Genomic DNA, 12303 nt, shown 5'->3' with positions numbered 1-12303 from the left:
AATGTATTTTACATTTTGGTCTATATCACAACCGGTCTAGCGCCGACGTGGCGGCGCTTCGTCCAGTTTCGATATGCGTTCTATGTTTATTATTTTCTTTCAATATTTATTTCATCCTATATTGTAACGATTCCGGCTTGCCTTCAATATTAGGGGACTTCACTTAGGCAATTTCAAGTCGCCGTATCTACCGGAAACTTGGTACTGAGTTGAGTTGAATGTCAAGGAAATTTTTATTTAAAGGGGGAGACAAGAGAACGAAACCCTAATGAGGCGAACGGGTTACTCTCAACCTTAAAAACACTGTGTGATTTATTGCAGTCCTTGTACAATCATCAACATCCGGTAAACAGCACCCTCTATAACTTGGGTTCAAACTTGCAGTAGTCTCTTGTTTGTAACTACAATGGTAGCGTACGTAACACTTTTTGTCTAAAGCTGTATAAATGAAGTTTCGATGGCTGCTTTCGTAACAAGGGTCGCTTCCATAGTGCTTTGCCCTAAAATTATGTTTGTAATTTTGCCTGGTCTTGAAAGGTCTTGAACAGAGAGCTCCCAGTAGATAACCAGCCCAAGATTAAAGTTTGACATGGGCAAGCTTTATATAGCCGCAATCCGAACGCGCTGCATGCCCAGCTGTATGCGTGTATCTAACGCGTAGCACACTGATTGGTTCATTAAACAACCACGAAAGTCGGGAGTTAGTCAAACTGACCTACACTTCCCATAATTCCCACTACTTACCCTCAAACCATGCTGTATTTGTATAATACTTACCATTCTAGTCGGCGGGTAGGCCCGTTCGGTGGCAGGAGATACGCGTTGAAACTGACCGTGTACAGCCACCCATCGGGAAAACGGGCTGCCTCTTGCACTTATCGGAGGGTGATTCCATGGTCCAACTGATGCAGTTCATCGTGGCGGACCCGCCTCTTCTTACAAGCCTCTTTCCTCATCAGTTGAACTTCTGTCCCGGCAACTGACTGTGGCGGTCCGTTTCTCACGAAGTGGGTCTCTGTCTATTTCTGGAGTGGATGCATGCGCACTCATTCTTCTTTGGGACTTGGCCCACAGTCTGTGCCGATGTCGATGCCGTAGTCTTGTCTTGGTCCTGACGTCGCTTGATGTTTGGTGCTCACCTCTGTTTATTTTTTAAAATCCCGGGGTGCACCATGTGTACTTTCAACATGTGCTGCTGAAAATAGAGTACTAGCTAAGTACAGAATACCTTCCACACTCGATCTGAACAACACAAACGTTCAACCGGCTTTGGTTGTCCCCAGCCTGTCATTCTCCATCTCTCGACGTTTCTCTTTTGGTTCATCTTCCTGTCACTTGTGACTGGGTTTATATGTCTTCATCGACTCAGTGCAAGCTGTGGAATGATGCGCACTTAGAGTGATATGCATTATCGATCTGCAAACTGCGAGCCTCAGGAGGCTGCTTACGTCATCAGCTAGCATGCGTGAGCGGTGTGCAATCTTCTGAAAGATCGCTGAACATTCCTGCTCAAATAACTTCCTTTTGGTTTAGTTTCGTCTGCAATCTTTACACCCTGGTGTCTTCAAACATTCTACGACAAAGAGGTTCCAATGAAGAACACTGATACCAAAAGTGAGGGAGAGTCAACTCACGCAAGAATTAGGCTCTCTCCCGATTTGCACAAAAAGAAACATATGATAATGAACAAATAAAAACAACCTGGTGATGATTTTTATTTGCGCCCAGGTACTCCCCAAACTGGTGATTGCCAACCTAACCCAGGGCCTAGCCCTAATACCGACGAAAACATTACAGAAATTCAGTTTCCTTATCAAATATGTGACGCAGCTTGCCTCTGGGGTGAACGTGCCATTTGACCGATGTGACAACTGGTACCATGTGGTATTGTATGCACATGAATACTGAAATCTGTGAAGTGTATGAGCAAAACACTGGCCTCTCATGGACCTGCTGCCAGTGTGGCTTGCCCAACTTCTCAACCAGTATATTTTCGTCAGGCCCATTTTATCGTACTCATAACCGTAGCATTTTGAGTTCAGTTGATGACGAGGACAAATCAATCACATCCCCACTCGCAACCCCATCGCCACACAACCAGTGTGCAAAAGCAAGGCAACGTACAAGGGCGAAGAAAATCAAAGAAAGGTACTATAGATCTGTGAAGATCCTAGTCATAAATGTCCACAGTATGATCAGAGGCACAGTTTCAGAGCTCACATCATGCCTGGAAATGGATGATCTAGACCTTATAATATAGGTACAGCAACATGGACAGCGCTATCCTGAGTTTAGAGTTACTAACTCCAGTACCTTCGCTGTCTACAGGAAAGATCGCCCACCTAACAAAAAAGGGAATGCCTACGGTGGTGTCATACTTTCTCCTTGTTCTCACTGACTTCGGACGTGGTGGTTGTCGGTTGTTTCAAGCTCCTTTGTGTATCTACAGTGTGCTGATATTGTCATGTCGCCGTGGTGGTCCATTTGGCAGTAGTACACAGCTAGGCGTAAGCCATGGAGTCGTGGCCTATCAGTGCAGTAACGTGTATTCTCTTGATAATAATTATTTAAATAATTATTGTAATTGATTAGATAAAGAAAGCGCACGGGACAGCTTAGAATTCCTGGTGGATCTTCTCTTTTTTCTTTATTTTCATATTGCTTTCGGCATAAGTCTGCCAAAATTTAACCTTCCCTATTCTGGGCAAAGCAGCCCTCAGGGGAGACAAACATTGTGGTTTAAGGCTAGGCCATTTAAAAGTAGTTCGACTACAAGGGTAAGGAAATCCAACGCACAAGAGGCCTGGGAGAACTACCGAGATCTTAGAAAGAAAATCATGCAAACAACCAAAACATCTTACAGGTATCACGTGAGAGAGAAGTGCTAAGAATCATCAAAACAATTTTGGAGTTGTATTAAAACACTTATAAAACTTTGAAAAGACTACACTAGCATTCCGACATTGAATGATAACGGGGGCGCTGATAACCGACAAAGGCTGGCCTCTTCAATAAACTCTCCAGTCTCAATTCACCTAGGAGAGATTGACAGATCTTCCAACAGAGCAAGAAAGTAACGTTCCGCTCATAACAGACATCAAGATCAGTGTCGAAGGAGTTACCAAGTTGCTAACTCAGTTGAATTCAAACAAGGCGACAGGTCCTGATGACATTTCCCCGCGCATCCTAAAATTAACAGCAGTCGAAATAGCCCAAGCACTTACCATTATATTCCAACTGTCACTGGACACAGGCATCGTTGCCCAAGACTGGCTCTGTGCGATTATAACTCCTATTTTTTTTAAATAAAAGGCTAACGTATTTCTCCTTCAAACCACCGTTCAATTAACCTAACTTCAGTATGCAGCAAACAATGGAACATATTCTTCGGCCTAACATCATGGACTGGTCTCAACTATTCAAGGTTTTTGCATCAGACTTGAACAAAAAGAAACAGACAAACGTCATAATAATGACTTTGCAAAAGCCTTTGACAAGGTGCCACATAATTGTTTGCTCATCAAACTAAACGGGTATGGGATAAAAGGGGAAATATACAACTGAATTAGGTCATTTCAACGGAAACAAAGAGCGATTATTGATGATGGAACTCACACTGGGTAAAAGTAGACTCTGGCGTACCACGGGGTACTGTCTTGGGACCCTTCATCAAATGTCATCAAATTTACGCCTATTCGCTTATGATTGCATCTTGTACAGAACAACCGCTTGAAATCTTGATCACGAATCAAAGTCACTTCTCGGCCCGCGATTCATGTACTGAAACAAATAATTTCTTGCACTACCCAAATTGCTTCTTTTCTGCCTTTATCTCTTAAACACTGCAACTGGACTTAAACTTGCGCTTGAAGATATGCGGCACTTCCGCAAAACATTGGGGGCGCCATTCACAAACGTTCGCTGTAGTTGTACTGCTGCATTCTCATAATGCCCGGCGCGACATCAACAACAAAGCCAAAAACTTGATTGAGTCCAGCAATCTTGAGTCTAACGCTAGCATGGTAGCATCATGAATCTTGAAACAGGGTTGATAGGAAGCAGCGAAAACTTGTCCTGGCCAAAAACAATCTTTCTCCCAACCTGTCATCAGCACCTTGCTCAATTACTCTCCTTTCATGTTTTGTCATGCTCGTGTCGCTTTTTCCCTTGTACTGACCACAATACTCTTGCAATAACTTGATTAAATACCCTCGTAGTGCATTCCCATTACTTTATAACTCTTGAGACTTCTCTTGCACATGATCATCAGCTTCTTGAACCACTTTGGCCTCTTGCAGCTAAGCTCCTCTGGGTTGTTTTTCACGAAACTTGAATTTTTCTTCATTAATCGCCGTATCTTGCCGGTCGTCGACTTTCTCTTCGACTCCAAGTGCCTTGTTTAAGCTTAGTCCGTCCCCCTTCAGGTTTGTCTCCTCTTTTTGCAACCTGCGTCCCCTCCTGGGTCCTTCTTGCTTGCCATTGTTATCGGCAGAATACACTTTAGCTCTTGTTTATTTGTCTGTCTCAGTCTTGAATTTTCTTGCCCTCGGTTCTTATCCCACATATCGGTTGGGACTTCCGCAATGGATTTAAACCATATTGGTGCATTCTCCCCACGACATGGCTTTAATCTGTTGTAGTGAACAATTCTTGGTTTTCCCTTAAAACCTCTTTGGATCCGATATATGACATCACCGAGTCTCTTTGTGACAACATAGGGTCCACCCCATGGCAACTGGAACTTTGGGCATAAACTCGTCTTGGTTTAGGATTATACACCCAAACTGCATCTCCCTTCTTGTACCTCCATTATCCGCTGGTGATCATAATTGCGTTTCTGTCTGTCGCTTGTGTTCCCTTGCGTACTGGTAAACTCGTTCCAGACTCTCTTGAAGGTGGGTCACGTACCCTACTTTATTTTAGGGAAAGTCTTGCTTTGGCCTTTCGAAGGAATCTGTTGGTAGTATTGCTTCCCTTCCCATCATCATCTCACTCGGCGTGTAACCAGTTGTCTCGTGAATAGCGGTCCTGTAAGCCATGGTAAACATCTGTCCCAGTCCTTGTGGTTGTCATCAACAAGCATTGCTAGCATTGCTAGCTTATTCTCGTTCTATTCGTCCGTTCAATCATCCCATCTGATTGCGGATGGAGTGCTGTTGTTCTTGTCGAGCAGAGCGCAAATCTCTCTGAACAGGTTCGATTCCAAGTTCTTCTCTTGATCGGTATGGAGTTGCATTGGAACTTCATATCGACACACGAATTGTTCAACAAACACTCTGGCAACTGTGGTAGCTTCTTGGCCAGGCAAAGCGTTGGTCTCTGTCCAATTTTTGAAATAGTCGCCCACAATCAAAATATATCAGTTGCCTCACTCCGTCAGCGGTAACGAGCCTAATATGTCCATAGCAAATCCTTCCATTGGCATTCCAACATTGTACGTCTTCGTAGGACTTCGTCTTGTCTTGTTTGGGGATTTTCATGACTCACGTACACTTGTCGCAGGTTGAACAGATGAGATTCACGTCTTGTTGCCATCTGGTCCAGTATTACAAGGCTGCTCCTCACTCTGCCCTTGTCTTGTTTTGCCCAAAATGCCCACAGGTCTTGTGACTGTGTAGTTTTGTAACGTGGTGCTTCCTTAAACTTTTTGGCAGTACAATTTACCAAGTCACTTTATCACCCGCAGGTGTTTCCCATCGTCAACATAAACTGTCGTCACGAACTTGCATACAATCCCGTTGAGACCAGTAGTTTTTCACTTCGGCACTTTCGGGTGAAACATCAGCTCAGTCCGGTCAGCCACAAAAGCCTCTTTACACTGAAACAGCTTGCCAATGCTTCGGTCTTTCTTCTGTTCATCTCTGATTTCTTGTCTTGTAAGTGTCTCTTCTTCCTTGTCATTAGCGACGTCAGTAGTTCTTGATGTAGCATCTTGCTTTTCGTCACTTTTCCACAGTGTGGGTTATCTGACGGGGCTGTCTCAAACTGTGCTTCGTCGTCTGTGCACCTGCATCTTTCTTTTCTATTCTGTCACGCTGCTGGCGCTCAATGCATGGTTTTCTTAATAGTCCATCTGCATCTGGCAGGATCATCTGCGTCCTTTGCAAAGATATCTTGATAGCTTTCCAGCATGCTTGCTAGTTGCCTCCATTGATTTCTGTCTAGTTCTTTACTGCCTGTCACAAACACTTGGTCTCACCGTCGCGCACCACTTTTGCGCTTCAGTGCATACTCTCGGTGACATGAGCGTCTGCATCATCAGATGTACAGTATAAGGAACGCAGAGAGCAATGAAATAACGACGCAAACTGCACCGCAGATAATATGTCAATCATGTCATGTCGCCGACAATGCAGACAAACTCAAGCCAGCCTATCCCACCTTGGGTGCGTTCGATTAGCTTCCCTAAATACACCAGTGTTACATGCAAGGGAAACCTCAAAATGAGGCTAATCGAACGCTGCAGCGTATTCGCTAAGGCATTCTGGGGAAAAAGGTCAAGTCCCCGCCACGTTCCATCATGTACGTCCATACTCAAGCAGTCCATTCGTGACGTCATTACACTCGGGCACCTTCCTGAGACCCGCTCGCCATTGGGTGCGTTCGATTAACTTACACGTGTAAGTCAACCTTACACGTGAGCGTTTGTTTAGCCATCACGTGATCTTCGTGCCTGCCCTGGTGTCAGCCACCACTACCCCAGCTGGCGAGCGAGTGTGTGGGGGCTGCCCGCTTGTAATGACGTCACGGATGGACTGTTCGATGGAATCATGGCGGGGCCGTGACCTTTTTTTCCCAGAATGCCTAGGCGAATACACTGCAGCGTTCGATTAGCCTCATTTCGAGGCTTCCCTTGCGTGTTACACTGGTACATTCAGGGAAGCTAATCGAACGCACCCGTAGTACGGTTATGCCAAGTTTTCGCGCACAGATTTGGAGGCACACGCCGAAGAAGGTACGACGGTTGCGACACATCAGATGTGTTGCACAGCGCTGGATGAAAAGCATCCGCAAACGAAATTCTCAACGTCATCACACGTACCGGTGATAGCACCAACAATCAATGTATCACCGGTACGTTAATGGCTGCACGCCCTGATACTGGGTCAGCATCTGCTCCTCGATGTGGCCAACAAATAGACGTGCATAACTTGCTCCCATCAGCGTGCCCATGGCAACACCACTGGTCTGAATGTCACCGTTGAACGCGAAGTTGTTCAACGTGAGCACCAATTCAGCCAGATGGAGCAGAGTGCTGGTGGGAGGATCATGAGTCTGACAAAGATCTAGTGAAGGCAGCCAAACCATCCGCGTGGGATATGAAAGCGATTTCACATCCATGGTGAAAAGAAAGTTGGATGAACCTTGGAGCTCAAATTCATCGAACGGACTTAGCGCGTGATTAGTATCCTTGACATAGCTGGGAAGCGTTTTGACAATGGGTATTAGAATGGTGTCAAGGAAGTTGGATATCAATTCAGTGGGACAACTACAAGCAGCCACGATGGGGCGGCCTGGATTTCCGGATTTGTGAATTTTGGGTAGGAAGTAGAAGACTGCCGTGCGTGGGTTGGGAACGACCAGTTTGGTTGCGTTAGGGGGAGGTCACCTGAGTCAATTAAACCTCGGACAGTGCTGGCAACAATATCTTGATGCTCTTGTGCAAGGTCGCGGTCAACCTTAGCGCAGGACGCAACAACGTCAGACATTCAGACGTTCCGTATCAGTGACATACAAGTCCTTACGCCGGACCACCTCTGTCGCGTTGTGCCGTCGCGTTGTCACGTCTGTCTTGCCGTTGCGTCGTATCGTCGCTTCATACTATCTCATTGTGTAGTCGCGTCGTGCCATTCCCCCTTGGTGTCGCCGTCCCATCGTGCTCTCGCTGTCGCCTTATTACTGGTGGAAATAGGGGGCCCCCTGATAGGGACGGAGTTATGTTCAATACCAACAGATACCATTTTTCATGATCAAATCTTGTTGGCCCTATGGGTGTATTCCACCAATTGGTTGGACTTCTTCGCACGAGCTCATTAGTATTTTGTGATCCCACGGGTTTTTACAAAAAGACATGCCATCAGATGGAGCATAGGTATATTTCAATGAATCATGAATTTGAGACTTTCAGTTTCAGGGATATTTCTTTCACAAAAAGCCCAAAAATGCGGTCCTATTTTGGATGGAGGCGGGCGGCTACATTCAGAGCTGAGCGCATAGTTTTACTTCTATTTTGGGGGTATCTTCGGCGAAAGGCAAATAAAAATTTACGTGGCTAATCCCCATAAAATTGGGACGAAAAGTGATCTTCTGGCCATAATCTTGAATTTCTAGTGAAAAAACGGAGGCCAACCTCTTCCCGAGGGTCACTAGGCGGCGCTATTTCGGTCTGATTTTGCACTGCTTTCTACTAGTGTAGTGCAACCCCTATGCAAGCACGCACGCACATTATTTCCTCCAGGACCTGAGACATACGCCCTCTATTGGCCTTAGTAATCATCAGGCGTTTTTAGAACAGTAAAGAAGACACGACGGCACGAGTGAAAAAAAGACAACCAAAGAAAAAGACGAAAAAGGTCACTTTTTGTTTCTAATGATGATTCTGAACAAAACGAAAGTAATTTTGTTTTCAATTTTAATTTAATTTCAATTTCGTTCGACTGCACACGTAATGTCGAGCAGGCGACATCAACGTCTTTGAGCACTTCTTCTCAGGATGAAAGTTGCCGTTTTTCAGAATGCCAAAAAAGTTCCTTGTGGGCTGCTCTTTCTTTCATTCAGAGACAACTAATTCTTCTTGTTTAGCCATGCTTTATTTAGTGGGTTAAAAAGACGTTTCTTACATTACAAAGTGAAAATGGAACTGTTTTTCATTCTTCAAAAAGTGGATCAATAGGTTGTGATGTTACTCATTTTCACATTGAAAAACGGAAAACGAACATGATTGCCGTTCAAAGTTTCATTTTTTTCAGGAAGCGACTTGCTTCTCTGTTTTGTAATTTTATTTTTTAAATTGAAAAACGAGATACGACACGTTTTTCTATTTTCGTTTTTAAATCGAAAAACAGAAAACGACTTCTTTTTTGGTTGTTTGATTTCGTTTTAATCGAAAAACGAATAATATGAACGAAACGGGCGCGGACCTACTGTACATGTACATGTAACATGTACTGTACTGAACATGATATTGGACTGCGCGTATCTCGTCCGCACACGTACACCATACCATCCTCGAGTAACTACTGATGTTAGGCGAGGGCGCCCATGAGGTTAGTTGGTGAACAACCCTCCATCCCTAGCGATACCAGACTTCGTGGAACACGTTTACCAGTGATTGACAGTGTTGCTATAGCTCTTACATAGCAACCGGCATAGCTACAGGACAATTTGCATGAAACTAATAGATATTCCTACCTCCGTGATATTACCACTACCAGGCATCATAGAGATCATACTATAAAGTTAATCAAATCCACACGTCCGTTGTGTTTTTTTCATTTTAAGTAGAGAAGATGTATAATCTATTTTATTTCTTTTTTAACGTCAATTTTTTGTTCCACTGGTTGATCTCAACGCTGAGAGCTGAGGGCTCGTTTGCCATTTCTATTCTATCCTATATGCGGGTGTGAGCTGAGACCATGGAGCCACAGCATGTGGAGATTGAGCCGCGTATTGGGTTATGTGACCAGCCAATACGATGGTAAAATAAAGAAAGGAGAATACTACCCAATACTTTTATCAGCTAACCAGTTGAATAAGAAAAACCAGCCACGAATTTACAGAATATGCAATAGTTACCCAAACAGTTGTTATTTACTTAGTCGCAGCTCGCTTGAGCTAGCTAGCTGCATTGAGGAATCACAATTTTGATACACAACACAAAATATGGTAAGTGTTTTGAGTCGAATTCCTTTCTATTCTGACATGCATTCACAAAATAATGTCACCTGTTGTATTATCTATATGATATGCCAGGAGTTGTTGTTGTTAATGGGTGGACAAAGAGGCCACGTGTCTCAGATTTCTACGCTGAAATTTGCTGAATTGTCATGTCGCGTCGTCAGGGAGAATTGTCATTGACATGTACATGTAGGCCTAAATACAATGTACACTGTACATGTACTGTACAGTACATGTACAGTACCGTAGGCCTACCCTTCTAATAGTATACTCTCAGTATATACATCATGTAGGGCCGTGTGGTTCCTTTATGGAGTTTGACAATTACCAGATCACGCAGTTATATCTGCTAGTGTGTAAACACTCGATGACAAAAACCCACTGTAAAAATAGCAGGCCTAATCCTCAAATTGAGGCTCAATATTTCATGTTAACTTTGTGATCCTCTTGTAGTCAAGAACTTTCTCTCTCAAAATGTGGACTAAGATTAAGAAATTGCTTTCTAACACCTGAAAAATAAATTGGAAGGAACAATGAGTCGGAGAGATTCGCAGTCAAGTGGTAGTGGCTTTGGTGGAGGATGCAATTTCGCAAATCAGTCCTCAAAACCTTTGAACTTTAAGTTCTCTTCCTCTTCCGGTAAACACCCTCTTTGATGGTTTTATGCAATCATCTCATTAGAGAGGCTCTGAAGTTCTGAAGCTCTGAAGCAAGGTTGACCAAACTTTACTGATAATTTCACTTAAAAAAGTGTTAAAATCATACCATTTTACGTCACTAATTTTTTTATGGGAAAACTGACAAATATTGTCAAAACATCGTAAAAACATGAAAAAGACCATTACGAAGAGGAGAGAAGGTACATGTATGTAAAAGGCTAGACCTGTAAACAGGGCCCAACGAATACTCCTCCGTCGTATACTGGGCCCTGTCCCGATTAATAGGTATTTCTTTCGAAAATTTATCCGGGACTTCCAGGGGCATACATGTAACTAAATATATGTTTAATTTTTTTGAGCTGAAATTGCACCGCTATATTCACTACTTACGGTCTAAACTATCTGCTAGGTTGCTAATTGTAGAAAGCTCGCCTTTTCTTTGTTTGGAAGAAAAAGCATTTTTTTCCCTCAAATTGGTTTAAATTGGATTGGTTTAAATTGGATTGTAACAAACACAAATCTGTGGTCTTGGCAAAAACGTGCGCATTCCTATGGGGAGAAATTCTGTTACAGTGAAATCGCATTGTACGAAATTCCTGTCACAACGAATGGTTTTCGTGACTCTGTTGCCTAAAAAAACATCGATGACGACCCATTTAAAAAGTGTTTGCAAATCGCGGTGGTGAAAACACGTGTACAGTGCACTGCACTGGTTCTCTCCGGGCTGAAACGTTGCCAACGAAGGCATGATGTAAATGCGGCAACCAGTCAATGTACAGTTTCTGCCAAAAAGGTCGTATGTTCCACTACATTGAATGAAGCTCTGTAGTTGCCAGTCGAAAAACACTGCTGTCACAAATTTTTCTGCAGGTCCATTCACAAAAATTGATCTCATGTCTATGTTTTTGTTTTCTGTGTTCGTGTATTTAATTTGAAGATCAAACGAGCGTGTTTCCACAAAATTTCCAGCTGCAGCACGCGGCTTATTGCCCGCACACTTACAACGCGATATACAGACATGTTTGCCAGTTTCCTTTGGTCATGAGATGCGTAGTGCACAGCGATCCAATTGCAGTATTCCTTCATGGCATCATGCTCCTTCAGTGACCATCTCGGGCGTGGGCAGCCGTGCCGCAGGGGGCGAGTGAACACGGACTATCGATCTATCGTATCATGCAACTAGTGTCGAAAAACAAAGACGGACGGAAAATTGAATACTCTTTCTTAAATACTCTCTCTTGTGACTCTCTGTGACACAATTTTTGTTTGAAAGACTATTTACATGGATGGGGGCTTTAGTTAATGAGCCTTCACATTCTTGCAGGTACACACAGGCCTACATATGCATGCAGTTTAGTTACTGCTGTTAGCTTCGTCGTCATCTATGGCGATTGAAAGTCCTTTGAAAATCCCTGGATCGATGCCTTCACATGTACATGTATTTATTTTTTTAAATTCACATGTACATTAAACATGTTGTCCTATGACAGTGAAAATTCTAAACACATCACAGGGTAATCATAACAGAGATCTTTTTGATCAACCACGTTGTCCTCTATTTATTCCAGACAAACTGAAATACGAGCAGTGACAAGTGAGGAATCGGGTTTTTGCTTCTCTTTTCGTGTGGTTGGAAAGAATGTGAGAACAATAACAAAAAAGATCGTTGATTGCCATGGATGTCAAACAGATGTAGAGTTATTGAATCATTTTATAGTTCATAACACACATTCTTGGATTCAGTTAA

The 12303-nt window shown here is 43.4% G+C and overlaps 1 protein-coding gene across 1 annotated transcript in view; it reads left to right on the top strand.

The window, feature by feature from the left end:
• Positions 1 to 9635: 9635 nt before the first annotated feature.
• Positions 9636 to 12303, top strand: part of casc1 (cancer susceptibility 1) — a 58879-nt gene continuing 56211 nt past the window's right edge. Inside the window, exon 1 of the mRNA XM_087130835.1 lies at positions 9636 to 9697. Coding sequence (XP_086986961.1) covers positions 9636 to 9697 — 62 coding nt within the window. The remainder of the gene's footprint in view (positions 9698 to 12303) is intronic.

The sequence above is a fragment of the Acanthaster planci genome, linkage group LG20, assembly GCF_054643075.1.
Source record: "Acanthaster planci isolate LZ-2023a linkage group LG20, COTS_SCS, whole genome shotgun sequence".
In the NCBI taxonomy this organism is placed as follows: domain Eukaryota; kingdom Metazoa; phylum Echinodermata; class Asteroidea; order Valvatida; family Acanthasteridae; genus Acanthaster; species Acanthaster planci.
Note: the sequence above shows the minus strand (reverse complement) of the source record. Positions and strands in the feature narration are given on the sequence as shown.